Source organism: Thamnophis sirtalis, unplaced genomic scaffold, assembly GCF_051295495.1.
Source record: "Thamnophis sirtalis isolate CommonGarterSnake01/CBP01778 unplaced genomic scaffold, rThaSir2_p1.2 scaffold_14, whole genome shotgun sequence".
NCBI classification, from domain to species: Eukaryota; Metazoa; Chordata; class Lepidosauria; order Squamata; family Natricidae; genus Thamnophis; species Thamnophis sirtalis.
In genome coordinates this window covers 11261594-11288797 of record NW_028261394.1, presented here as the reverse complement: position 1 = coordinate 11288797, position 27204 = coordinate 11261594, and the positions used below count along the sequence as shown (strand labels likewise).

General features: G+C 45.0%; 1 protein-coding gene across 1 annotated transcript in view; it reads left to right on the top strand.

The window, feature by feature from the left end:
• Positions 1–27204, top strand: part of NTN3 (netrin 3) — a 91020-nt gene that overhangs the window by 37914 nt on the left and 25902 nt on the right. The window contains exons 3-4 of the mRNA XM_087729578.1: positions 12155–12304; positions 15204–15257. Coding sequence (XP_087585704.1) covers positions 12155–12304; positions 15204–15257 — 204 coding nt within the window. The remainder of the gene's footprint in view (positions 1–12154; positions 12305–15203; positions 15258–27204) is intronic.

Sequence of the window (27204 nt, the reverse complement as noted above, 5' to 3'; positions counted from 1 at the left end):
AATCTCTTCCCAATTCTGAAGCTCATCAAGTATCTTGGGCCAGAGAGGGAAGGAGACAGGCAGGCAGGCAGGCAGGCGTGTGGATGGATGGATGGATGGATGGATGGTGAGAGATAAAGATACACAGAGAGATTGATACACGTATACATATAGTCAACATACAGATAGGCAGACAGGTATGTACCCAGGCACATATATACACACACCAGAAGTGAGTTGCTCCCGGTTCATCCGGGATGGGTGGGAGGCTCTGCCCATCTGCCCAGATGTGGGTGCATGTCCGAACCGGTAGTAAAAAAATTAGCAGCCCACCTCTGACACACACACAAACACACACACACACACACACAGAGGGAGACATAGATACATAGGCAGAGAGAGGCAGAGAGAGAAATGAAATTGATATAAATAGAAACAAATGAATGGGGTAATAAAGATGGGTGATAGACAGAGATGAGAGTGATAGATGAGAGAGATGATAGATAGATGATTAGATAGATAGATGATAGATAGATAGATAGATAGATAGATAGATAGATGATAGATAGATAGATAGATAGATGATAGACAGACAGACAGACTGATAGCGATAGATGATAGACAGACAGACAGAGACATAAATACATGAAAGAAATTAGATAGATAGATAGGTAGGTAGGTAGGTAGGTAGGTAGGTAGGTAGGTAGGTAGGTAGGTCGGTCGGTCGGTCGATCGATCGATCGATCGATCGATAGATAGATAGATGATAGATAGATGATAGATAGATGATAGATAGATGATAGATAGATAAACAGACAGATGATAGATAGATGGATAGATGATAGATAGACAGACAGATGATAGATAGATGGATAGATGATAGCTAGCTAGCTAGCTAGCTAGCTAGCTAGCTAGCTAGATAGATAGATAGATAGATAGAGATAGATAGATAGATAGATAGATAGATAGATGATAGATAGATATAGATAGATATAGATAAATAGATAGAGAGATGATAGATAGATAGATAGATAGATAGATAGATAGATAGATAGATAGATAGATAGACAGACAGACAGAGATGGGATGTATGTATGTATGTATATATGTATGTATGTATTTATATGTACCATATATATACATACACACACACACACACACATACACACACACACATAAAGGGAGAAAATAGATTTTGCAGATGCTTTTCTCTAACATAAAACATTTTTGCACATTTTCTAAATCCACTTGCCTCTTTGTGCAAGCTTTTCCTTCCAGGTGGGAGAAAAGGGGTGGGAGCCAGTCCAGAGTTTTTACGATGCCATTTTTAGTTGCAGCCTCGGTATGAAAATGCAAAATTCGTTGAGTTTGAATTGAGATGTAAACTAAAACACGACGTTTCCCCCCCCCCCCCGTCTCAAGTACCGGCACAAAGGCACCGAGGCTCACTTGTTGTTTCTGCACTTGATGCCAAAAATAGATTTTCAGACTCCTAATGCATTTTCTGTGCCAAAGCCAGAAGCGTTATCTACTCAAGACACTTCAAGCAGCCCTAGTGCAAGCTTTTTATACTCCCTTCCTAAAACCGAGGCCACAGTGGGTGGAAGACTTGTGTGTGATGTCCCAAGAATATCTCAAAAAGAAGAAAACTGTCTTAAAGCTAACAAATCAATTATGACTGCTCTCCCACAGCTAAAGCATCAAGTGAACTAAATAGTAAGAAAAATGCTGGACTTCAAAATGGTCAGCCCAGCGGTGGGATTCAAACATTTTTACTATCGGTTGTGTGGGTGTGGCTTGGATGGTGTGGCATGGCTTGGTGGGTGTGGCATGGCTTGGAGGGTGTGGCATGGCTTGGTGGGTGTGGCATGGCTTGGTGGGCGTGGCTTGGGAAGGTTATTGCAAAATCTCCATTCCCTCCCCACTCCAGGAGAAGGATACTGCAAAATCCCCATTGCCTCCCCACTCCGGGGGAAGGATACTGCAAAATCCCCATTGCCTCCCCACTCCAGGGGAAGGATACTGCAAAATCCTCATTCTCTCCCCACTCCAGGGGAAGGATACTGCAAAATCTCCATTCCCACTCCAGGGGAAGGATACTGCAAAATCCCCATTGCCTCCCCACTCCAAGGGAAGGATACTGCAAAATCTCCATTCCCTCCCCACTCCAAGGGAAGGATACTGCAAAATCCCCATTCGCCTCAAGCAATTTCAACCAAACCTGGTATACAGATTACTCACTCACCCTCTGGAAACAGATACTGTGGGGATAAGACACCCCTAACACCCCTCGGGGTATGTGTTCTGCTAAGATACAGCCTGTTGTGCCTTATAATGGCTTCTACCGTACTGCCGTAAAATGGCTTCTACTGTGCAGCGCAGTGGAGTCGCCACGGTAACAGCTTCACAGTACTCCACAAGGGGGCTCCCTCTGGTGAGGGGGAAAATCCAACATTAGAAATTAAGGTGGTATCACTTTTCTTGACACTTCTGAGGGCAGAGGGGAAACATTTGGAATTCATTTAATTGTCGCCAAAATCAGGGCTTTTCCTGTCTTAGGATAAATAAATAACACGGGCAACACCAGGTTATCAGCTAGTTAAGAATAAGGGCCTAGATTAGATCGGTAAGACTTTTCTTATCTCTCCGGGCACCTTTGAAGGACAGAAGGGCATTTTAGTAATGCTGTTGGCCCCATACATGTTTTGCCCTCTAACTCTCCCACCCAAGTGCTGGATCACAACTCCCGGAAGTCTTGTTGACATGCCTTCCTAACGGGGATGTGGGTTTGGCAATGTTTTCTCTGACGGGAAAAAATCTCAGGGATTTTTCCACTACAGGGTTTTCTTTTCCCCATGGTCATTTTCCATTTCTAAAAAATGTATCAGTTCATAAAGCTAATTGCTAACATAACCCCTGGATCCCCATTCCATATTGGTCCAGTGGAGCAGCTTGTTTTGAATGCCTGTTTCCGGGGTTGTTCTTGTTAGGAAGTGCCTCTCCATGCATGTTAGTCTCCAAGCGCATAGTCAGCATTCTTCTTCGTTTGGAATTTCAGCCACGAAAGCAAAATGGAGATGTTTAATTTAGCAAACATTTTCATATAAAATAATTCAAAGACAATCTTTTAATTCTGTTAGAAGGGATACAGCATTAATAGCAATTTATTGAGCTTCTTCCCTGGCAAGAATTCAGACTGATTTAGATGCTTATCCACTCCATTAAACATGGTCTGTTCTCCTCCTTAAGGACACGGTGGCTCAGTGGTTAAGACACTGAGCTTGTGGATCAGAAAAGTCACCGGTTCAGTTGTTCAAATCCCTAGCACTGCATAACAGAGTGAGCTCCCATTACTTGTCCCAGCTTCTGCCAACCTAGCAGTTTGAAAGCATGTAAAAATGCAAGTAGAAAAATAGGAACCACCTTTGATGGGAAGGTAACAGCGTTCAATGCGCCTTTGGTGTTTAATCATACCTCCAGCAGCCCTTTCTCAAAAGGCCACTGGACTTCGTTGTCCCTTGAAGATGTTTCATTTCTTATCCAAGAAGCTTCTTCAGTTCAGAAGTGAAGAATCTTCTTGGGACAATCTGGGAATTCACAATCCCATTGCCAGCTTTGAGAAAGATTTCCGTACTTACTCTCATTTCATAAACTAACTCCGTAAAATAAGATCAGTTCATCCCATTCTTACCAACTGAGAGGTTTCATCTATAACAGATTGGCTAGAGACAACATGGACTTTTGAAGAAATGTTTTTAAAACAGTCGAATGAGAAGATTTTAAAAACATTCATATCAAATGGATTGCCCTTTAGCCATTTTAATATAAGTAACAAATGCTGGCATATTAAATTTGAATCGTTCATACAGTCAGCCAAGATATTCTCCATATTTCCATGATTTGTTATATTGATTTATAATAGAATGTTTAGATAAGTGTTTTTGCATAGTATTTTTTTTTTTTAAATAAAAACGACAGCAAAAGCCTGAAGGCTTCACAGCAGTTGAAATTATCGGATAAAACAGATAAGATCAGCATTAAAACAGAATAGGGATCAGTAATAAAATTAGCAAACTGCCAGTAATAAATCAGTCAAAGAATAAAAAAATCACCCCAAACTTCTGGCAATAAACAGATTTCATCCAGTGCGTGCGCAGTAGGTAAAAATGCTTCCGCACATGCGCAGAAGCAAAAAACAAGATCGCAACACCTACACCGCCGCTGATAGAACTGGTTCGGGGGCATGGCAGGCCAAGTTACTACCTACTCAGCCGAACAAGTAGGAAGTTACCTCTCATTTAGGCATATCTGGAGTCAGGATGAAAGGAATTGGGTTCCTGTGGAGTTTGGATCAGAGTTTCCCAAAGTTCATACATTTATCTCTAGATAAAAGTTGGGATTAACAGGAAAAAGTCAAGTAGAAAACAGGTCCATCTGGATCTGTTTGGATCCAGATGGATGGGCTTGAGAATTGAATGACAGTCACGGGAACTAATCTTTCTCCAGTGTGCTGAGCAGAGAATCCAAAGAATTGGTTTCTGCCCAGAGACTGAGTCCTTTTTAAACTTTGTAGCCACACCTCTCTTGCCCCAGATTTTGACTCAGTCTTAGCCCAAGAGAGATGCCTTTTAAGAACTCCTCAGAGCAAAAAAAAGGCAGAGTTAGATTCTTTGGATTCTCAGCGGTTTTCTGGCATCGAGGTTTTTCAGGTGAGCAATACAGCAGCTTCTGCAAATCAGGACAACAGCCCGATTTTTGGGTGAGTGTTACAGCCGCTTAAGCTATAAGTGTTGGAACTATAATTCAGCAACATTTGGGAGATCCCCAGATCCCACCTGCTCACATACTGAAATACGATTTCAGGGATCTCTCAAGATTTGGTTGCTTAATTTTGCAAAGATTCGAAAAACAACACTGTTAACAAAATTAGTAAAGGTAAATGTTCCCCTTGCACCTATGTGTTAGTCGTTCCTGACTCTGGGGGGCGGTGCTCATCTCCATTTCAAACCCGAAGAGCCAGTGCTGTCTGAAAAAGTCACCATGGTCATATGGCCAGCTTGACTGAATGGAGCGCTGTTACCTTCCCACCAAAGATGGTCCCTATTTTTCTACTTGCAATCGCTGACCTTTCTGATCGACAAGCTCAGCATCTTAGCCACTGAGTCACTGCATCCCCTTTAACAAAATTAAAGAAATCTAAATTTGAGGATTCTATTCAAATACCAACTTAAGCTAGGTTTTACTCAGCCTCATCATGCTGAGGAACCAAACTATTCATGGTTTATATCTTAGTATGGTGCTGGAGAAGAGTTATTTGTAAAAATAATAAAGGTGGGATATATAATCAATCTTGCGAGTCCCTTGGACTGCAAGGTGATCAAACCGGTCAGTCCTAGAGGAAATCAACCCTGAATGCTCTTTAGAAGGCCAGATCCTGAAGAGGAAACTCAAAGACTTTGGCCACCTAATGAAAAAGAAGGACTCCCTGGAGAAGAGCCTCATGCTGGGAATGATGGAAGGCAAAAGAAGAAGGGGATGGGCAGAGAACAAGGTGGCTGGATGGAGTCACCAAAGCAGTCAGCATGAGCTTAAATAGACTCTGTATGATAGCAGAGGACAGGAAGGTCTGGAGGAACATTGTCCATTGGTAGCAATGGGTCATATATGACTTCACAACTCACAACAACAACCTTAGTGTGTGGTGCAAATCCAGGTTTCTCTATTACTTCATGGTTAAAACACCTAGTGTGCTGGATAGCCCTACTAAGGTGCCTTCAAAGACCCCAGAAGAGGACAGGTGGTCCAATCTGACCATCGGGTCCTCCAGAAAGACAGCAACTCTGTTTCCAGAGGGAAAAGCTTCCCTGCAAGGCTCCAGCTTCAAAGTCATGTTGTGACTAAAGGGCAACTCAACCTCAGCTGAGGACTCCGCCACCCGCTGCCATGTGTTATCTCAGCTGAATCCCTCAAATACCCTCATCGGAAACATGTCCATTTCCAACGCTGGCCAAGATCTGATAAGGCCCATTGCATCTGTTCCCCATTAGAAGCTGCAAGCCTGTTTCCCTCTGTGTGTTTTCAGGAAGACCCCTTGCATTGGGCCATGGTGCTCGGGCAAAAACCCCATCTGGTGAACATTAAGGGAACGATAACATCTCTCTTTGGGAGGGTAGAAGGGTGTGCATGTGTGTGTGCATTTTTCTTTGGTTTTGGAATTGCGTTTGACTGTTACACACTGATGGAAACCACGATATGTATCTCCCCCTCTCCCACCTCCATCTTCCAACAGGCACTGGGCCAAAATGGGTTGGTGGGATGCTCACGGCTTTTAAGTGTAACTCTTCCTTTTCCATCCATTAAGGACCACCACCCATGGGACCTGAGAAGTTTGGTGCTAGGAAGGGGAAAAGGCAAGAGAAGCAAGTAGTGTTGTGGCACACCAGCGGCCTGCGGAGCTGGCAGCAGATTCGGACAGTGAGGAGGTTGGGGAGGAACCTGGGCCAGTCCTGGAGTCTGGGGAAGGCTCTGATAAGGGCTCTGTGTCGGAGGCAGACAGGGGGTCAGAGCTGTCTGACAGTTACCAGCTGCCTTCGGAGTCAGACATCAGTGAGGCAGAAGAACAGTTGGAGCCTGTTCCTAGTGTGTGCATGCACAGAGTTGCCAGATGAAGGGAACAGCTAAGGAACAAGGGTTGACTTGGGAGTAAGGCCACAGATGGACGATGAATGGCCCCTCCCAGAGGAAATAAAAGAGGGGTGAAAGGGGAGTGGAGTTTGCAGGAGACCATTAGTTTGCTTAATTGGTTCGTGACTCTCGGAGACTCCTTGCCAAGGTTTGCAAATATTGGCCTGTCAACTCTCCAAGCCAGATAAGGTCTGTGACTGTAAATCCTCCCTTGAAAGTCTTTGCTGGATGTGAATGAACAGAATTCACAGTCAATTAATAAAAAAGTTTTTTGTTGGGACCAGGAGTTTACTTCATGCTCTTGGGAAGCCTAGGTCAGAACAACAAGTAGCAAGATAGAGGAACAGGGTGTGCACCATTGGAAGACTTGAAAGAACAGGTTAGGGACAGATTATCTCAGAGAAGGTCTACTTATCAGGTGGCTAGGAGTCCAAAATGACTTGATAGCACGTAATTAAAACCAGAAATTGGTACAGAAGAAAAGAGATCTAACATGGGATCTTTCATCCTGAGATGCTATTTTGTATTGGTAGGAAATATCCATTGTTTTCAAATATGGTGTCTAATATCTATCAACTGATAGGACAACAATCTTGTGTGATTCCTCAGCTTCTTTCTAGATGATTCCAATTGTTCATGAGGTTTTCAGAATCCAAATTCTTTGCTTTTATGATGTAGTTCAGCTTCATTTTCCTCCAAAATTCCCACGAGTTACTTAGATGGTCTTTTCTCACATCAAGAACCTAAATCCTTGGGCATATATTCTGTTTGCCATGATGATGATGATGATGATGATGATGATGATGATGATGATGATGATGATGATGATGATGATGATGATGATATCCATTCAGTTGTATCTAACTGTTGGTGATTCTATTAGCCAGGTCTCTCCACATCTTCTAATCTTGCACTACTTCTTTCAGTTGTTCAACACTCTGGCTGGTATCAATTTTACCAGATACAGATATAGATTAACAGAGTTGGAAGGGACCTTGTAGGCCATCTAGTCCAACCATCCACACTCAAGCAGGAGACCCTACACCATTTCTGACAGATTGCAATCCAGTCTCTTCTTGAAAGCTTCCAGTGATGAAGCTCCCATAACTTCCGAAGGCAACTTCTGTTCCATCGGTTGATAGTTCTCACTGTCAGAAAATTTCTCCCTTATTTCCAGGTTGAATCTCTCCTTGTTCAGTTTCCATCCATTACTCTTTGTCTGGCCTTCAGGTGTTTTGACCCCCTCCTCTCTGTGGCAGCCTCTCAAATATTGGAAGAGTGCTATCATGTCTCCCCTGGTCCTTCTCTTCACTAGACTAGCCATGCCCAGTTCCTGCAGCTGGTCATCATATGTTGATTATGTATGATTAGTCCCCTAATCTTTGATGGTGCCCAGCCACCATGTTCTTTGAGGGACTGGCTTCCTTTGACCACTGACTCTTCCAAGCATAAGTGTTTTCTCCAGTGAATTCACCCATATGACATGGCCAAAGTAAGCGAGACACAGTTTTGTGATTTTCCCTTAAATAAAATGTCCCTGTAATTCAAAGACTTTCCTGTCTTAAGTACTGTCTGAAGGTCATGAAGTTTCTTACAAATTCAGCTGGGCAAATGTAGGGGCTTGGTTTTTCTGCACAATATATTAACCCAAGTATTTTAACCATGACTTTTTGAACAAGCCACAACAGTTAGGGGTACACACTGGATATCCAGCAGATGCGTTTCCTCACAGGCCAAACTCAAGTTAGTTTTTGTTTCTATGTTTTGCAGCATCAGGTTCAGCTTATCTGAATGCACAGTCTATGTAATCCAGAAACTGTGGTTTACCAAGCCACAATTAGTTGGTTTTGTATAACACACTAGGCCATGGATCGGCAACCTTAAAGATTCAAAGAGCTACAAAATTCCTAAGCGGAAGCGTCTCATTCAATTCTGGTGCTGACCGGAAGTCCAGTTCCCCCACCATAGAGTCTCTTCCTCCTTTTTCCTCTGCCAACTGGAAGTCCAATTCCTCCACCATAGAGTCTCCTCCTAGCATGACATCCTTTTTCCTCTGCCAACTGGAAATCCCGTTCTTCCACCATAGAATCTCCTCCTAGTGTGGCATCCTTTTTCCTCTGCCAACTGGAAGTCTGATTCCCCCGACCATAGAGTCCCTCCTAGTATGACATCCTTTTTCCTCTGCCAACCAGAAGTCCCGTTCCTCCACCATAGAGTCTCCTACCTAGCGCGATGTCCTTTTTCCTTTACCTGTCCTAACCGAAAGCCCTATCAATTGCGGAGCCAACTGGTGACAGGGAGCCGCAGCAGAGGGATGAAAGAGTCACATGCGGCTCCAGAGCCGCAGGTTGCTGACCCTTGCACCAGGCTAATACAAACAAGCCAGACTGGGTGGCTTCGGGAGAGATATAGGAACTCAGAACAAGTTCTCCCACTACGCTGAAATGCCTTTCCACTTCTCTACAATTTATGATAATTATTTCCAAATTTGCATCTCTGCGGCTAATCCAGTCTATATAACTCTCTTTCAACTTTGGGGGTGGTGTGCTTTATTTCAAGGGGAAGGAATGTAGATGGCCGTCCGACTCAATGAGATCTACTGCTCAGCATCTAGCGTTGTTGGACGACAACTGAAAAATCACACCCTTTCTATATATTTACTGGGCTCCAGCAGAAATGTTAGTTCTACCTGCAGCGTGAACATGCCAAGAATCCCGATAACGGCAATGTTTTATCTCCACACAATGAAGTCTGTAATGCTCATGGCAATGTAACAAGCCATATTTCACAGCAAAGGGGAATTGAGTCGGTTTTTTGGGGCCAAGACTTGTCCAGAATTGTTAATCAGCCCCCGGAGTCTAAGAAGCAAGAAACCACCCTGACTGTTTAGTTCTCAGATAATAAAAATGAGCCAAGACATTATAAATAAATGTAACCTTCCCTCTAAAATTCCCCCCATGACATAAACCAGGCCCCTTTTATTCCCCTATTTTTTTGTTTTGTTTTGGCAAAGCTAAAAAATTCTCCATTGGAAGGAAAGCTACCCTTCATCTTTAATTCTTTTCTTTTTTTATTCTTTCCTTCCTTCCCACAGCTGCAATTCTTTCGTTTCAATGAGACTTAGCACCCTATCCTATCCATGCTAGATTTGTTGTTAGTTGCGAAGTCGTGTCTGATCCATCGTGACCCCATGGACAGTGTTCCTCCAGGCCTTCCTGTCCTCTACCATCCTCTGGAGTCCATTTAAACTCACGCTGACTTCTTCGGTGACTCCATCCAGCCACCTCATTCTCTGTTGTCCCCTTCTTCTTTTGCCCTCCATCGTTCCCAGCATGAGGCTCTTCTCCAGGGAGTCCTCCCTTCTCATTAGGTGGCCAAAGTATCTGAGTTTCATCTTCAGGATCTCACCTTCTAAAGAGCAGTCAGGGTTGATCTCCTCTAGATTGAATCACCTTGCAGTCCAAGGGACTCGCAGGAGTCTTCTCCAGCACCAGTTCAAAGGCCTCCATTCTTTGGCACTCTTGCTAGTTAGAGCAGAGCATCTAAGTTAGGGGAAAAGGAGAAGGCAATTTTTAAGGGTTCAGAATTTAGGGCCTAGAAGGTCGTTCTGTAGGTGTGGCCATCACTGGAATCATGCAAGAGGTCAAACCAGGGTTAACAACACACAATGGTGGGTTAACACGTCACAATGGATGACAGACTTCTGGGCCCTAATCAGAGGTGGCATTCTACTGATTTGGACCAGTTTGCCCGAACTGGTAGCAGAAATCACAGGTGGCCCAGCCCTCCTGCCCCAGCTCTATGGCATCCCATTTAGACCCTGTTTTCATCTAAAGGTCATGTGCGGACGGCTAAGCACATGCGCTCACATTTGCAAACTGGTAGGGAAGGTAATATCACCCCTGGCCCTAATGCCATCTCTGCTATAGGAGGAAGAGAGCCAGAGCCTGGGGGAGGAGTCAAGAGAGCAATCAGCTTGGAATCATTATGTTCCCACAAATGGACCAAATCCAAGCCCTCCTGAATGGACTCTTATCTAGCACCAATTCAGTACTGAACGTCAGTTGACTAAATCAGTGGTCACCTACGGGTGGTCCATGGAACATTGGTGGTCTGCAAGAAAATTTTGATGGTCTGCAGGAAAATGTTTTGCATTTTTTATATTGCATTTAATGCAATAGACCCTTGAGGACCAAAGGTCCTCAAACTATGACCCCTGGGCTGGATATGTGCAATGAATGTTTGTGTTGATGCAGAGAGGATCCCCCTTCAAGATTTTTTTTGTAGGAGTCAGAAGAAGGGAGAAATTCTGACTTGGGGTCTCCTTTGGCCTCCTGGTGTGGGGCTTTGGGCGAAGGCTTGGAGGGAAGTACCACTGGTGGCAAAGAGCCGGAACAGTGGACAATATTTTGACTCAGAAGGTTGCCAAAGGGGATGACATGACCCCAGAACACTGCAACCGTCATAAGTATGAACCAATTGCCAAGTGTCTGAATTCTGATCGTGGGACCATGGGGAATGATGCAACGGTCATAACTGTGAAAACTGGTCATAAGTCACCTTTTTTCCCAGTGCCATTGGAGCTTTGAATGGTCACTAAATGGACTGTTGTAAGTTGATATAGCCAGGACCCTGGGTAGGAAGAAGTTTGTACCTGGAGAAGCTTCTTCATACCCATGATCCTGGTTACATCAAGAGTGCAACTGATTCAGCTCTGCAGCAGGCTGACATTCTGAGCCCCGAACTGGGACATTTGAAGGAACTGTTCGTCACAGGGAACATGTGTTTTGAATCAAGGTTCTGTTTGCACATAACTCTGCATCTCTTGGTATGCAGTATTATGAAGAGTGTGTGTGTGTGAGAGAGAGAGAGAGAGGGAGAGAGAGAGAAAGAGAAAGAGAGAGAAAGAGAGAGAAAGAGAGAGAGAAAGAGAGAGAGAGAAAATGAGAGACAGACAGGCAGAAAGAAAGAAAGAGAGAGAGAGAGGGAGAGAAAGATAGAGAGAGCGAGGGAGAGAGAGAAAGAGAGAGAGAAAGAAAGAGAGAGCGAGAAAGAGAGACAGACAGACAGAAAGAGAGAGAGAAAGAGAGAGAGAGGGAGAGAGAGAAAAAGAGAGAGAAAGAGAAAGAGAGAGAGAAAGAGAGAGAAAGAGAGAGAAAGAGAGAGAAAGAAAGAGAGAGAAAGTGAGAGAAAGAGAGAGAGAAAGAATGAGAGAGAGAGAGAAAGAGAGAGAGAAAGAATGAGAGAGAGAGAGAAAGAGAGAGAGAGAAAGAAAGAGAGAGAGACAGACAGACAGAAAGAGAGAGAGAAAGAGAGAGAGAGAAAGAGAGAGAGAAAGAATGAGAGAGAGAGAGAGAGAAAGAGAGAGAGAAAGAGAGAGAGTGAGAAAGAGAGAGAGAGAAAGAGAGAGAGAGAGAGAAAGAGACCCTTGCAATTTCTAGTTTTTAAGGTCTTCCCCTCTTCTTTCTTCCCCTCCCCTCTTACTTTTCAGCATGTGACTGCCATCCAGTCGGCGCAGCTGGAAAAACCTGCAATCAAACCACCGGGCAGTGTCCGTGCAAAGATGGTGTCACCGGCTTAACGTGTAATCGTTGTGCCAAAGGCTTCCAACAGAGTCGCTCGCCTGTAGCTCCCTGCATTAGTGAGTAAGATAAGCTAACCTTTATTGTCATTTTTGTTACTGTGTGCTCACTGGCCCACATGAAAAGTGAAATCCTGTTGCCTGCTCCCAAAAGAAAGTATACATCTACCCATACATATATATAACACCCATATACACATGCTACCAGTGCTGGGTTGCAGGTGGTACGCCCCGGTACGGGTGTACCGGAGCCTGCCTGGAGCACCGGATGCCATTCTGGTAACGTGCTCCAGAGGGCCCACCCACTTGCCCGAGCTCCTTACCGGTCTTTTAAGTCTTTGGCACTTCCGGGCAGCGCATGGCGCATACAGCGCCTGCGAGACGCTCCGCTAAGCAGAGGGAGTGTCGTGGAGGCTCACGAAGGCGCTAAAATGCATGTGTGCACTGTGCATACATGTATGCACGCACTGCATGCATCCATCCATGTGGACGCCGCTGGGTCCGTTCCAACCATACCAGTTGGAACGGTATCCGGAACCCACCACTGCATGCTACACACATATATGACACACAGACAGACAGATAGATACACACATATACATTTATGTATACATACATTTATAAATACATACAATGTATGGCTCTGAAATTTGGACCATAAGGAAGACTGAGGCCTCCAAAGAAAGGAGGTCTTTGAACTCTGGTGCTGGAGAAGACTCTGCAAGTCCTTTGGACTGCAAAGTGATCTAACCGGCAGTCTTAGAGGAGATCAACCCTGACTGCTCTTTAGAAGGCCAGATCCTGAAGAGGAAACTCAAAGACTTTGGCCACCTAATGAGAAGGAAGGACTCCCTGGAGAAGAGCTTCATGCTGGGAACAATGGAGGGGACGACAGAGAAAGTGGTGTCTGGATGGGGTCACTGAAGCAGTCAGCGTGACCTTGAATGGACTCCAGAGGATGGTAGAGGGCAGGAAGGCCTGGAGGAATGTTGTCCATAGGGTCACAATGGGTTGGACACGACTTCGCAACTAACAACAACAATACATTTATATATATATACATTTACATATCAATCACTGTCCATTTTGACTACATAACAGAAAGAGGAAACTTGAAAGTTCACAAGGTTGATGCTATATGGAATGAAAGTATGGTTGAATTTGGATGTTCTGCTTCAGATATTACGAAGCCCTCTCCCAGAAGGTAAGAAGGAAAACAGGTCATGAAAAGAATGTGTAGCATCCCAGATGATACTGTAAACCCTGGTCAAATATTGCTTACATGCCATATCCTGGACAGAAGGAAGCAAAGTACCAATAATCTTTTCTACTGTCCTCACCACTCTCTGCATTGCCTCCCTGTCTGAAGCAGTAATGCTTCCAAACAAGACTGTAATGCAATATGACAGGATGCTCTCGATTGTCTCTCTGCAGAAAGTGGTAAGGACAGGGGAAGGAAGATGTACTTTTCTAGTGCTGGTATATATTCTGCATGTTTTTCATGCCACACTTGGAAGGAAAAAAATTAACTTTTCTATCCTTGAAGGAGCAAAGAATGTGATTTATTATTGATTAATTGATGTCTGAAACAAATTTAGGTGGCCACTCGACTCACACATAGGAGACTTCAGACTTTCAACATTTAAAAATCCAAAAATATATAAAAAACAACCTATCTACCCTCCCCATGGCAACAACAACACAATCAAATCAACTACTTGATGGGATGTCTCTGCATTCCTGATCTGCTGACAAAAATCACGTTTTTAGGGCTTTTCAGAAAAGCTACAAATATTCTTTTCTATCAGTGTCACACAGCAAATTAACTCAGTGTTCAAATTAACTCATTTTCCAGATTTTCAGAATGAACCACACATTCACCAATGAAATTAGCTAAAGCCAGAGGTGGGTTGATTCCAGTTCAGCCCGGATTGGGTGAACCAGTAGTAGCAGCAACAGGGTGCTCTGTCCACTTGCCCAGACACTTCTGCACATGCACAGAAGCAGTGTGCACACGTACACACACGAACACAAGCAAACCGGTAGTAAAAAAATTAGAAACCCACCACTGGCTAAAGCCCTCTCCAAAACCTAACTAAGTTTGACATTATGTTTTTAAAAAAAATCAAACTAACCGTGATTAGAATATTGTCAAAATATAGCCATGGGGTCTTTAACTGGTAGTTTGTTGTATGAATCCAGCCACTGGGATTGCATATTAGTAAAGTGGAGTCCACCTGCTAGACATCTGCTGCTGTTAAATCATTGTCTTTTAAATGTAAAAAAAACAGTCTGTGGTTTATAAAATTTGGGGTTAACTTTCATGCAAATTTTGGAAGAAAATATTGTGGCCTGCCAGTGGCCAGCAGAGCTGGCAGCAGATTCAGACAATGAGGAGGTTGGGGAGGAACCTGGGCCAGTCCTGGAGTCTGGGGAAGGCTCTGATGAGGGCTCTGTGTCAAAGGCAGAGAGTGGGCCAGAACCGTCTGACAGTTATCAGCTGCCTTCAGAGTCGGAGATCATGGGGCAGATGAACAGCTGGAGCCTGTTCCTTATGTGTGCATGCACAGTTGCCAAAGGGAACAGCTAAAGAACAGGTTGACGTGGAAGTAAGGCCACAAGTGGAGGATGAATGGCCCCTCCCAGACAAAATAAAAGAGGAGAGAAAGGGGAGTGGAATTTGCAGGAGACAATTAGTTCGCTTAATTGGTTTGTGACTCTCCGAGACTCCTTGCCAAGTTCTGCAGAGATCAGTCTGTCAGCTCTCCAAGCCAGATAAGGTCTGTGACTGTAAATCCTCCTTTGAAAGACTTTGCTGGATGTGAATGAGCAGAATTCACAGTCAATTAATAAAATGAGGTTTTGTCGGGACCAGGAGTTTTCTTCATGCTCTTGGGATGCCTCGGTCAGAACAGAAAACTCAAGTCAACTAAGAAAGCTTTTCACTTCCCCCCCCCAGAAATCCCTGTTGTCAACCCAACATCGGTGGTTACCAGCACTGAGGAACCAACAGGTAAGTAACCATTGAATTGCATATTTGAGTACTATATTCTGAGCCACTATACTTCTGAATTCCATTTCTTTCAACCTTTTCCTTAAATCTTCCTCCTCTGTCCCGGGGAAGATGTGGTCACCAAGAGTTGGTAGCCCTTTGAGGACATGTAAACCAACAATGGATGAAGGATGAAGTTGTTTGAAGGTTAAATCATTGCAACTGGATGATTGAGAATCTTTGTCAATATATTGCAATGCACTATGGAGAGGAAACCCCTGAGGTTGGTGTCGCAGGAGTTGGTACATTCCAACAACTCTTTCTCTAACTGGTTTACTCTGACTGATGAGGCTGCCTGGATAGGCAGCAAAATGTCTCTCAAACTAACAATAAAAATGTTGGAATTCTTTTATGACACAACCACAGCAGAATTCAGCCAGTAGATGGCAGTTTTTACAAGTTTGGATCTATGGTATATACTCTATGCTCTTTCGTTCTAAGTGGAGTCTCCTGTTTCCTGTTACAATTAAAACAGTTGAGCAGTAAAGCACATGGTGATTGTTCTGTGGTGCTATATATAAACATAATTTCTAACAAAAAATTAGTCCAGGCGCAACGATTCAACTCTACCTGGATGTTTGAGAATCTTTATCAACATCCATGGATGATTTCATTGTTCTTCCCAAGTTCATACATGATTTATATGCAGCTTTTTCATGACTTGTTGAAACTTTCCATTCCTTCCATTTGTGTTTGTGGGGGTTTTTTTGGGGGGGGGGGTTGCCCCTTCCAACATTTTTTGTGTCACTGGTGAAGATGTTGGATAGAACCAGCCTAATTCATAACATGTTCTAGAAAGCATTGCACAGGACACAGATGGGCCCAGATGTAAAACTGGCATGGAATGGAAGTAACTTGAAACTTCCCACCCTTAGGTTACCGGCAGGAATTTACACATTCATGAAACATTACAAAAAGAACATTTTGGTGGGACTGCGCATTGAGATTTCTTTCAAGTGCAGTTTCACCAAGGTCTTGGTACAATTATGCAGGCAAAGAAGTCTGCAGGCCCAAAACTCTGGAAGAAAATTGTGTGAATAATCACATTTAGATTTCACTTGTTTACATGTGTTTTGTCAATCACATATGCTCTTTCGGGAACCAAGAGGGGGAAAAGATGCAAGAACTTAAGAAAGTATGCATGTTCAATTCTGGAATTAATTTTAGAAATTCCCTTCTTTAACATTCCAAAGGAATGGAATGCATGATATAGCGAGGAACAGAAACAGAATGAGGGAATTATTGTATTCTACCAATGGCAAACCTATTCTTCCAAAAACAGGTTCCAGTCTATAAAATTGCACCACACAGATGAAGGTGGGAGAAGCCACCAAGTTCAGGAAACTCCAGGTTTTGTAGAGACATATGGAAAGGGTTTAGGAAGCTCTCCCTTCCCAAAACTGAGTTGGAGAGAAGATAATGCTGAGAGGATTGAGAATGTGAGAATGATAGGAAATCGGAAGAGAAGCATGGAATCTCCTCAAAAGTAGGGTAGAGTGGAAGTCAATAGGAATTGAATGACAGGTGCAAAAGATCAGGTCCACACGTGAAGGTCCAATTAAATGGATTTATTGTTACTTATGCCTACACACTGGAATCTTCTCAACTAAGGTTTAGCACCAGGGGTGGGCTGCTACGAGTTCGCCTGGGTTCAAGAGAACCCATAGCTAACATTATGGCTGGTTTGGAGAACCTCCAAATCCCACCTTGGCTGGCGCCTTCCACTCCACTTCTCCCAGAAGTCTCCATGTGGTCCATTTTGGATGCGAGGTAAGTGCAGGGCCTGTGCGGAGGCTCAGGGAGGGGGGAAAACAGGCCTCCCAGAAGTTTTGGAAGGCCAAAAATGGATCTGTTTCCGACCTCCGGAAGGTCTTCGGAGGTCGGGGAGGCAGTTTTCACCCTCCCAGAGGCTCAAGGAAAGTCTCCCAAGCCTGGGGAAGGCAAAAATACGCCCCCCTCACCCCGTGGTGCATGAGGCCAACTAGGCCATGCCCACCATGGCCACGCCCACCATGGCCACACCCACCCAGCAACTAGGCAGAGAACCCATTGCTGAAATTTTTGAAGCCCACCCTTGGTTAGCACCTTCTGTTAGACAAGGGTCAACAGAATTCAAAGGGGGTTGAATTTTGCTCACTTGTGACTACATAGAAATCCTAGACTGATCCCTCCTTTAACTCCATCCCCAGCTTCTGTCACTCCTTCCCTTACCACGTCTTACTTACAGTTTCTGCAGGCAGAAGGAATCCCACAATGTTTAGTTGTGGGGTGACTTAGAGTGCAACTGTTGTTCAGAATGGGCTCCGTGGTATTTCTTCATGTTGCACACAATTAATAGAGATAACAGAACTGCGAGGACGGTTGTACAGTTTGGGGGTGTGGAATTTCGCCCCCGTTTCTTTGTATTTTTTCCTGGAAATCCACAATTGTGCTACAGTTTTGCCACTGAAGTTGGGCCAACTCTTGGGCGGTAATGACCTACTGTCCGTAGACACCCAACCTCCCTCATGTTGCTGTTCTCTCAATCCATCATCCCACCCAATCAATGCTCAGCAGATATTTTCTGTTGGTTCCCCTCCATAGAAATCTGCTGAAATTTCCATGCTAAAACTAAATCTATCACCAAGTTTGTCTGGAAGGATGAAAATGGCCAGGTTTCTCTCCACTATTTTTTTTCCCCGTCAATGTAAAACAATGTTTTAAATCCTCTTTATTTTTGGAAAATGACCAAAGAACTCAACAAAGCGTCCATAGATTGTTTTCTTTCTTTCCGATTTTCTTCCAAAGGGGGGAAATAAAACCCAGTCAGCAAATTCCCTTAATACCAGGCAGCAGAGAAACTCTTGGTCTCTGAAACTTGGCAGAGGCAAAAACATTGAATGCAATAACAGAGTTGGAAGGGACTTTGGAGGTTTTCTAGGCTAACCTCTGCTTGAGCAGGACACCCTATACCCGTTGATGGCGAACCGATGGCACACGTGTCACATCTGCCACACGGAGCCATACTTGAGGGCATGTGAGGCTTGTCCTATGTCAGCTGCAGCACACATGCACGCACTGGCCAGCTGATTCTCGGCCTTCCGGAGCACCAGAGGAGGCTGTTTTCACCCTCCCCAGGCTTCAGGAAAGCCTCCAAAGACGGCGGATGGCAAAAAACGGGCCCAACGGAAGTCTGGAGGCTTCAGTGAGGCCTGCGCGCATGTGTGGGATGCAGCATGGAGGGGTATTGTGCACTCATGTGCGGGGGTGGTGGTGTATTGCATTATATGTGTGGGCACGCACATGCATGCTATTGCTTCTGTGCACGCCCTTTTGGGAACTTATACCATTCCAGAAAAATGGCTGTCCAGTCTTTTCAGGAAATTTCTCCTTTGTTCTAAGTTGCTTCTCTCCTTGATTAGTTTCCATTCATTGCTTCTTGCCTTGCCTTCTGGTGCTTTGGAGAATAGTTTGATCCCCTCTTCTTCGCGGCAGCCTCTGAGATATTGGAACCCTGCTATTATGCCTCTCCTGGTCCTTCTTTCGCACACACAAAATGTTTCACAAAGAAGCATGCTTTTGGTGACAGCTACATGTTAGCTTTCCGAGGCCTCGAATGCTCTTAATCCCCATCGTATCTTCTCATGCACGAGGGGACAGACAAGTGCAAACATACAGGTTCTCAGGGAAAACCCATGCACAATTTAAACACAAACACTTGTGCCGTTTTCTGCAAAAGAATTACAGAGTAATTCTTCAATAGAAGAACCTTAGGTGAAAACACATGCAAAGCTAATAAGGACCAGCAGTAGAATGATGCTCAAGAATTACTACTGCAACGTGCTCTACATGGGGCAGCCCTTGAAGAGCATTCGGAGACTTCAGCTTGTCCAGAATGCAGCCGCGCGAGCAATCGTGGGTGCACCTCGGTTCACCCACGTAACACCTATCCTCCGCGAGCTGCACTGGCTGCCTATTGGTCTTCGGATACGCTTCAAGGCGCTAGTCGTCACTTATAAAGCCCTTCATGGTATTGGACCTGGGTACTTGAGAGACCGCCTGCTGCCAATTGCCTCCAATAGACCGATTAGATCCCATGGATTAGGCCTCCTCCGAATTCCATCCTCTGGCCAATGCCGACTGGCGACTACCCGGAGGAGAGCCTTCTCTGTGGCTGCTCCGACCCTTTGGAACGAGCTCCCCATGGAGATTCGAACCCTCACCACCCTCCAGGCCTTCCGCAAAGCCCTTAAAACCTGGCTGTTCCGACAGGCCTGGGGCTAAAGAGCTTTTGCCCACCCCCTCGAATGGTATGGTTGTTGTGTGCTTTTAAATTGTGTATTGTTCTGTTCGTCTTTTTTATCCCTTATCTGTACACCCTTCCGTGACTTGGATTGTGAGCCGCCCTGAGTCCTCTTCGGGGAAAAGGGCGGCATATAAATGCAATAAATTCAATTCAATTCAATTCAATTCAATTGCCACTATGTAGGCATTTATTGATTGCAGTAATATTGCCTGCCCCAAAGATTAGAACTAGGCCCATTGTTAAAACACTGCAAAACATGGCATCTTGACTGGGTGTCATAGAGGGGCATTTTCTTCCTTCCTTCGGAGTGTTGCAGAGGTCTTCAGGTATTCTGGTTTCTCTTCAGATGGTATAAATCTTTCGCCTTTTCAGGAAAGATTAATCCAGTGGTGGGATTCAGCCAGTTCGCACCTATTCGGGAGAACCAGTTGTTAACTTTCTAAGCAGTTTGGAGCAGTGGTGAAATTCAAATTTTTTAGTACTGGTTCTGTGGGCGTGGCTTGGTGGGAGTGGCAGAGGGAGGATACTGCAAAATCCCCATTCCCACCCTACTCTGGGACCAGCCAGAGGTGGCATTTGCCGGTTCTCTGCACTACTCAAAATTTCCGCTACCGGTTCCCCAGAACCTGCTGAATTTCACCCCTGGTTTGGAGAACCAGTTGTTGGAAGAAATCTCCTTCTGGTGTTTTTTCTCTTTACAGGGCTAACCCTATAAGGGAGGCCATACATACTTTGGGTTCCATTTGTGGAAGTGCCACTGCTTCCAGATGTTGTATTATGACTTCCAGTATATCTAAGCTAGGGAAGTGGTGGCTCAGTGGCTAAGACACTGAGCTTGTCGATCAGAAAGGTTGGCAGTTCGGCGGTTCGAATCCCTAGCACTGTGTAATGGAGTGAGCTCCTGTTATTTGTCCCAGCTTCTGCCAAGCTAGCAGTTCAAAAGCATGTAAAAATGCAAGTAGAAAAATAGGGACCACCTTTGGTGGGAAGGGAACAGCATTCCGTACAGCTTCGGCATTTAGTTCTGCCAGCCACATGACCACGGAGATATCTTTAGACAGCAGTGGCTCTTTGACTTTGAAACAGAGATGAGCACCGCCCCCTAGAGTCAGGAACTAGCACATATGTGCGAGGGGAATCTTTACCTTTACCTTATATCTAAGCTACAAATATTATCCTTTATTGATGTTTGATTCACGTGTATCCAGATGTTGCTCAAACAGTAGGGTCAGGGAAAGAAGGAACAGGTAGTCCTCAACTTATAACCATTCATTTAGCAATCATTCAAATTTACAACAGCACTGAAAACAAGAGACCAATGATTTTTCCTCCCAATTATGACAGTCTTAGCATCTCCACTGTCAAATGATCAACGTCTGAGCACTTAACACAGTTTTTAACAATTGCTCTTCTGGGTCAAGAATCTGATTTTACTCGCTTTTTACATAAAAAATTCTGTTGTCAAGATTGAATCACGTTACTTCTTCTGAGCTTCTATCGTTCTTCAACTTGCCGGAGGTGGGGTGGGGGATGAAATTAATAAGATTTTGTCTATGGACTGTGGGAGCCTGAACATCACCCAGGTCACTATTGCAGGTATTATTTATAATTGGACAATGTGTGAACACCCACATGTGATGGGGGAAAAGGTTGTTGTTTAACTAAGTGAGCATTTGTGCAGGAAAAACCAGAGCTGGTTTTGCTTCTGCAGTTCTGAGATGGTGTATCTAATAAAGTTATACTTTTGGGAGTTCAAAGATCCCGAGAGTGTCTGCATCTTTTGGGTTCGCTAATCAGACTGTTGACATTTATTGCCCCCAATTTGATATCAAGGTGTAGAGTTCAGAGGACCCAGATTGTTGGGGGCAATATGCTGACTCTCTGTAAACCGCTTAGAGAGGCCTGAAAGGCCTATGAAGCGGTATATAAGTCTACTGCTATTGCTATTGCTATAAAGAATCAGCTATGAAACATACCCTTTCCTTCAGACTCTTCTTCAGACTTTTAAATGATGGGTGTTTTCTATATCCACCAAGAGGCACTGAAAAAAATGCCTCTCCAGTAGATTAATGTTGAATGGTCCATTTATGTTTGGCTTACAATTGTATATTGCCACTTAAAGGGCATTATTAGGATATAGGCAGTAGTGGGTTTCAAAAAATGTTCGAACCTACTCTGTGGGTGTGACCTCCTTTGTGGGAGTGGCTTGCCGGCCATGTGACCTGGTGGGAGTGGCTTTCTGGCCATGTGTTTTCTTTCTTTCATTCTTTCTTTCTTTCTCTCTCTCTCTCTCTCCTTCCTTTTGTGTCTCTGTCCCTTTTTCCTTTTTTTCTTTAATCTCTCTCTCACTTTTTCTTTCTTTTTTCTTTTTTTCTTTCTTCCTTTCTTCCTTTCTTTCTCTTTCTCTCTGTGTGTGAGTCTGTCTGTCTGTCTGTCTGTGTGTGTGTCAGTGGTGGGTTTCAAAAATTTTTGGAACCTCTTCTGTAGGTGTGGCCTGCCTTCTGGTGGAACCTCTTCTAACCGGTTCGGTAGATTTGATGAACCGGTTCTACCGAACTGGTGTGAACTGGTAGGAACCCACCTCTGGATAGAGGTGAAGATAAGCCATGGATCAGCTCTCCTGGGCTACAAAAATAAAGACCCAATATCCAGGGAGGGTGTTATAATTTAGGCTTTGAGCTCCTGTTTTGTAACATTAGGGATGGGATTAAAAATGTGGCTGTTATAAAGCTTTCCGACCATCTAGAGAGACGGTGGAGCAGAAAATAATGCAAAGCTACCACGTCCTCCCACGCCTGGGCTGTTAGGTACCGCAAGGAGGGACATCAAAGAAGGAATATGTCAGGAAAAGGGTGGAAGCAAGGTATTGGTTTCAGTAAATCGTCCTTCCAGGTTACATTCCAAAAAGAACACATGCAAATTTTGTCAGAATGTACACTGAAGCTCTTACAAGAGTTTTGGTTGGAAAAATATAAAACAAACAGAGTGAGGAGCTTTGGTAAATTCAGCGGAGGAAGTCTGCTAAGTAGTCGGCAGATTTATCTGTGGTTTTCTCTCTACACACCCTGCTCCTTGTTCAAATATATGTCTGTTGCTTTTTGCCAAATGTTCCCAAATATTTCTTCCTTCCTTCCCTCTCTCTCTCTCTCTTTCTCTCTCTCCCTCCCTCTCTCTTTCTCCTTCTCTCTTTCTCCCCCTCTCCCCTTTTTAACCCACCAACCTGGATATGGGGTTGTGGCCCACCAGTGGCCAACAGATCTGGCAGCAGATTCGGACAGTGAGGAGGTTGGGGAGGAACATGGGCCTGTCCTCCCCCTTCTCTCTCTTTCTCTCTCTCTCTCTCTCTCTCTCTCTCTCTCTCTCTCTCTCTCTCTCTCTCTCTTTCTCTCTCTCCTCCTCTCCCCTTTTAACCCACCAACCTGGGTATAGGGTTGTGGCCCGCCAGCAGTCAGGAGATCTGGCAGCAGATTCAGACAGTGAGGAGGTTGGGGAGGAACCTGGGCCAGTCCTGGAGTCTGGGGAAGGCTCTGATGAGGGCTCTGTGTCGGAGGCAGAGAGGGGGCCAGGGCCATCTGACAGTTATCAGCTGCCTACGGAGTCAGACATCAATGAGGCAGACAAACAGCTGGAGCCTGTTCCCAGTGTGCGCATGCGCAGAGTTGCCAGATGAAGGGAACAGCTAAGGAACAAGGGTCGACTTGGGAGGAAGGGCACAGGTGGACGGTGAATGATCCCTCCTAGAGGAAATAAAAGAGGAGCAAAAGGGGAGTAGAGTTTGCAGGAGACAATTACTTAATTGGTTCGTGATCAGCGGCAACTTGCCAATTTTTTTCTTTTGCACATGTACAGAAACGTCCGGGGGTGGGTGGGCAGAGCCTCCTTCCACCGCTACCACCGGTTTGCCCAATCCGGACTGAACCAGGAGCAACCCACCTCTGTTCGTGACTCTCTGAGACTCCTTGCCAAGTTCTGCAGATATTGGCCTGTCAGCTCTCCAAGCCAGATAAGGTCTGTGACCGTAAATCCTCCCTTGAAAGACTTTGCTGGAGGTGAATGAGCAGAATTCACCGTCAATTCATAAAAAGGTTTTTTGTCGGGACAAGGAATTTGCTTTGTGCTCTTGGGAAGCCTAGGTCAGAACAACAAGTAGCAAGATAGAGGAACATGGTGTGCACCATTGGAAGACTTGAAAGAACAGGTTAGGGACAGATTATCTCAGAGAAGATCTACTTATCAGGTGGCTAGGAGTCCAAAGTGACTTGATAGCACGTAATTAAAACCAGAAATTGGTACAGAAGAGAAGAGATCTAACGTGGGATCTTTCATCCTGAGATGCTATTTTGTATTGGTAGGAAATATCCATTGTTTTCAAATATGGTGTCAGAACAGTGAGGTTCAATTCTCAATAAGCTTTGTTTGCACATGGGAGCAAGAAACAATCTCAAACTAATCAGCAGAGAAGTTGTAGATGAGGAGTCATTTGTAACAAGGCCCAAGGAATCAAGACACACCACTGGAATGCTTGTTGGATCGTTCCCCAAGCAGATTATGAGCAGCTGCCTGTAGTCTCTTGAAATGCGAGAATTACATTGTCCAATAGTGATTAGCCAACTCTTCAAATCCAGTTGCTGTTTCTTGTTGACATGTGTGTCAGAGAACGAGTGTTTTGAATAACCCGATTTGGCAACGACGTCGCCCAAAGCGTCTTCCATTGCAGACAATTGTTATGTTCTGTTCTCTATGGTTTGCTGCTTTCTTAACATGCTGACATTTAGAAATGGAATTCACTTTAGTAAATAAACCCGACTGCGATGTGTTGGGATGGAGCAAGTCAGGTCAACATCATCCCTCCTCACTCAGGTTTAGGCTTTCGTTAAAAGCATCGGCCTTGCCCTCGGTTGTTCCTCTTGGTCAGGGGTCCGCCCTGACCTAGGCTTCCCAAGATCACGAAGCCGACTCCTCGTCCTGATAAAACCACCTTTATTTAGGTGAAAGGGAATTCCTCTCCAGCAAAGTCCCGGCAAACAGTCTTTCGTGAGATTTCACAACTACAGACCTTGATCAGGCTTGGAGAGCTGCCAGGTCGATATCTTCCAAACACCACGCTGTAGCAGCAATTACTTGGCACGAAGTCAGGAACAGATCTTCGTGGCACGACAAAACCGCGGTCCACTAAAGCGCGCACCTGACGTCATCAGCAGCGCGACAAATACGACCGCAGAGAAAAAAGGGCGCTTTAAAAAGCGCTTTTAAAGCAAGCCGATTCACGTAAAGGTAAGGGTTACGTTAAGCATTAGGGTTAGGGTTAGGGTTAGGTTAAGGGTTAGCGTTAGGTTTAGCGTTAGGTTAAGGGTTAGGTTTAGGGTTAGGTTTAGGGTTAGGTTTGGGGGGGTTAGGTTTAGGTTTACGCTTTAATTTTAACTTTACCGCTCACAGCGTGCTGTTTTCGTCGCGCTGTGATGACGTCAGGTATGCGCTTTCGTCGAGCGTGCTTTAGTCTACCGCGGTTTTGTGGTGGAACCCAGATCTTCAACCTAATGAATTGAACTAGTCTCCTGCAAACTCCCCTCCCCTTTCGCGCCTCTTTATTCCCTATGGGAGGGGCCATTCATCGTCCACCTGTGTCTTTACTTCTGAATGGGCTCTTGTTCCTTAGCTGTTCTCTTCTCCTGGCAGCTCTGCGCCTGCGCATATCGGCAACAGGTTCCAGCTGTTCTTCTGCCCCACTGACCTCCGACTCTGAAGGCAGCTGATAACTGGCATACGGCTCTGGCCCCATCTCTGCCTCCGAAGCAGAGCCCTCATCAGAGCCTTCCCCAGACTCCAGGACTGGCCCAGGTTCCTCCCCAACCTCCTCACTGTCTGAGTCTGCCACCAGCTCTGCTGGCCGCTGGTGGGCCACAACACAAACATGAGCCGAGGTGGCACAGTGGTTAGGGTGCAGTATTGCAGGCCACTTCAGCTGACTGTTATCTGCAGATCAGTGGTTCTAATCTCACCGGCTCAAGGTTGACTCAGCCTTTCATCCTTCCGAGGTGGGTGAAATGAGGACCCAGACTGTGGGGGCGATATGCTGACTCTGTAAACCGCTTAGAGAGGGCTGAAAGCCCTATGAAGCGGTATATAAGTCTAACTGCTATTGCTAGTGCTAGTGCTATGGCAACCTTTAAGACCAGGGGGGTCTTCAAACTTTAAGACTTGTGGGCTTCAACTCCCAGAATTCCCCAGCTACCATGGGAAATTGAAGTCCACAAGTCTTAAAGTTGCCAAGTTTGAAGGCCCCCACAAGATTAGCTTGGCAATTTTTAAGACTTGCAGACTTCAACTCCCGGAAGTCCCCAGCCAGCAATGATTCTGGAAGATTAAGTCTACAAGTCTTAAAAGTTGCCAAGTTTTGAGACCCCTGCTCTTGGCAGATCCAAGGAAGTGAGGGAGCCGATGAGAACAGAAAATATTAGGGAGCAGAGAAGATACTGGGACCATGAACCCTTCAAATCCCTGGTCATAGTGGAAGATTCTTAATTCCAGCCAGTTGGCTCCTATCCAGAGAAGAGACAGGGGCCTCTTGACCTTGGAAAGTACCTTGAGGTGGCCTTGATGGAGTTCTGGTCCTCCCCCCCTTCTCCCCCCTTCTTTCTCTCCCCCCACCCAATACAACCAGTCATTTCATCTCTCGAGCTTAAGCCCACAGCAGGTGTGTCAGATTCTTTGAAGGACGTAGTAACAGAGCTCTGTTTGTTTCAAGAGTTCCATTTTTCAGGTGTTCCAACCTCTTCCAGCAAATGCCCCCAATTTTCAAGCTGCCCCTCCTTGTAGACAACCCCAACGTTGCTTTTTGGTCTCCTCCTGTTCCTCATCGACCCTCCATATGTTTCCAAAATAACCTTTAAACTCAGTAGCCTCCTGTTGAGGGAGGGAGGGACAGCCTTCATATGATTTTATTTTATTGGTTCGGTTTTTATTTTCTTTACTTTGACCCTTTGATTTTGCTTTAAGCTCCTACATGTAAAGGTGAAGGTTCCCCTTGCAGATAAGTGCTAGTCGTTCCTGTCTCTAGGGGGCGGTGCTCATCTCTGTTTCAAAGCCAAAGAGCCAGCGCTGTCCGAAGACGTCTCCGTGGCCATGTGGTCGACATGACTAAATGCTGAAGGCACACGGAATGCTGTTACCTTCCCACCAAAAGTGGGCCCTATTTTTCTACTTGCATTTTTTACGTGCTTTCGAACTGCTAGGTTGGCAGAAGCTAGGACAAGTAACGTGAGCTCACTCCGTCATGCGGCACCAGGGATTCGAACCGCCGAACTGCCGGCCTTTTGATTGACAAGCTCAGCATCTTAACACTGAGCCACTGCGTCCTAGTTCCTAGTCTACCCTTAAGGCAACACCCAGGCCCGTGTATTAGAGATTATATGAATAATTCCAAACTTAAACATTAAAAACTTAAGCATTAAAAATAAGCAAAGGAACAGAGTTAATATATCCCTGGGGAAAAAACGAAGTTAAGTTCAGCCCTAGTTCAAACCGAGACTTTAGGCTGAGCAGCAAAATTTGCCGAGTAGGAATCTTGACTAAGAGAAAGGTCATTGGGCCTATTTTCCTTCCTTTATTTATTTAACTTTATTT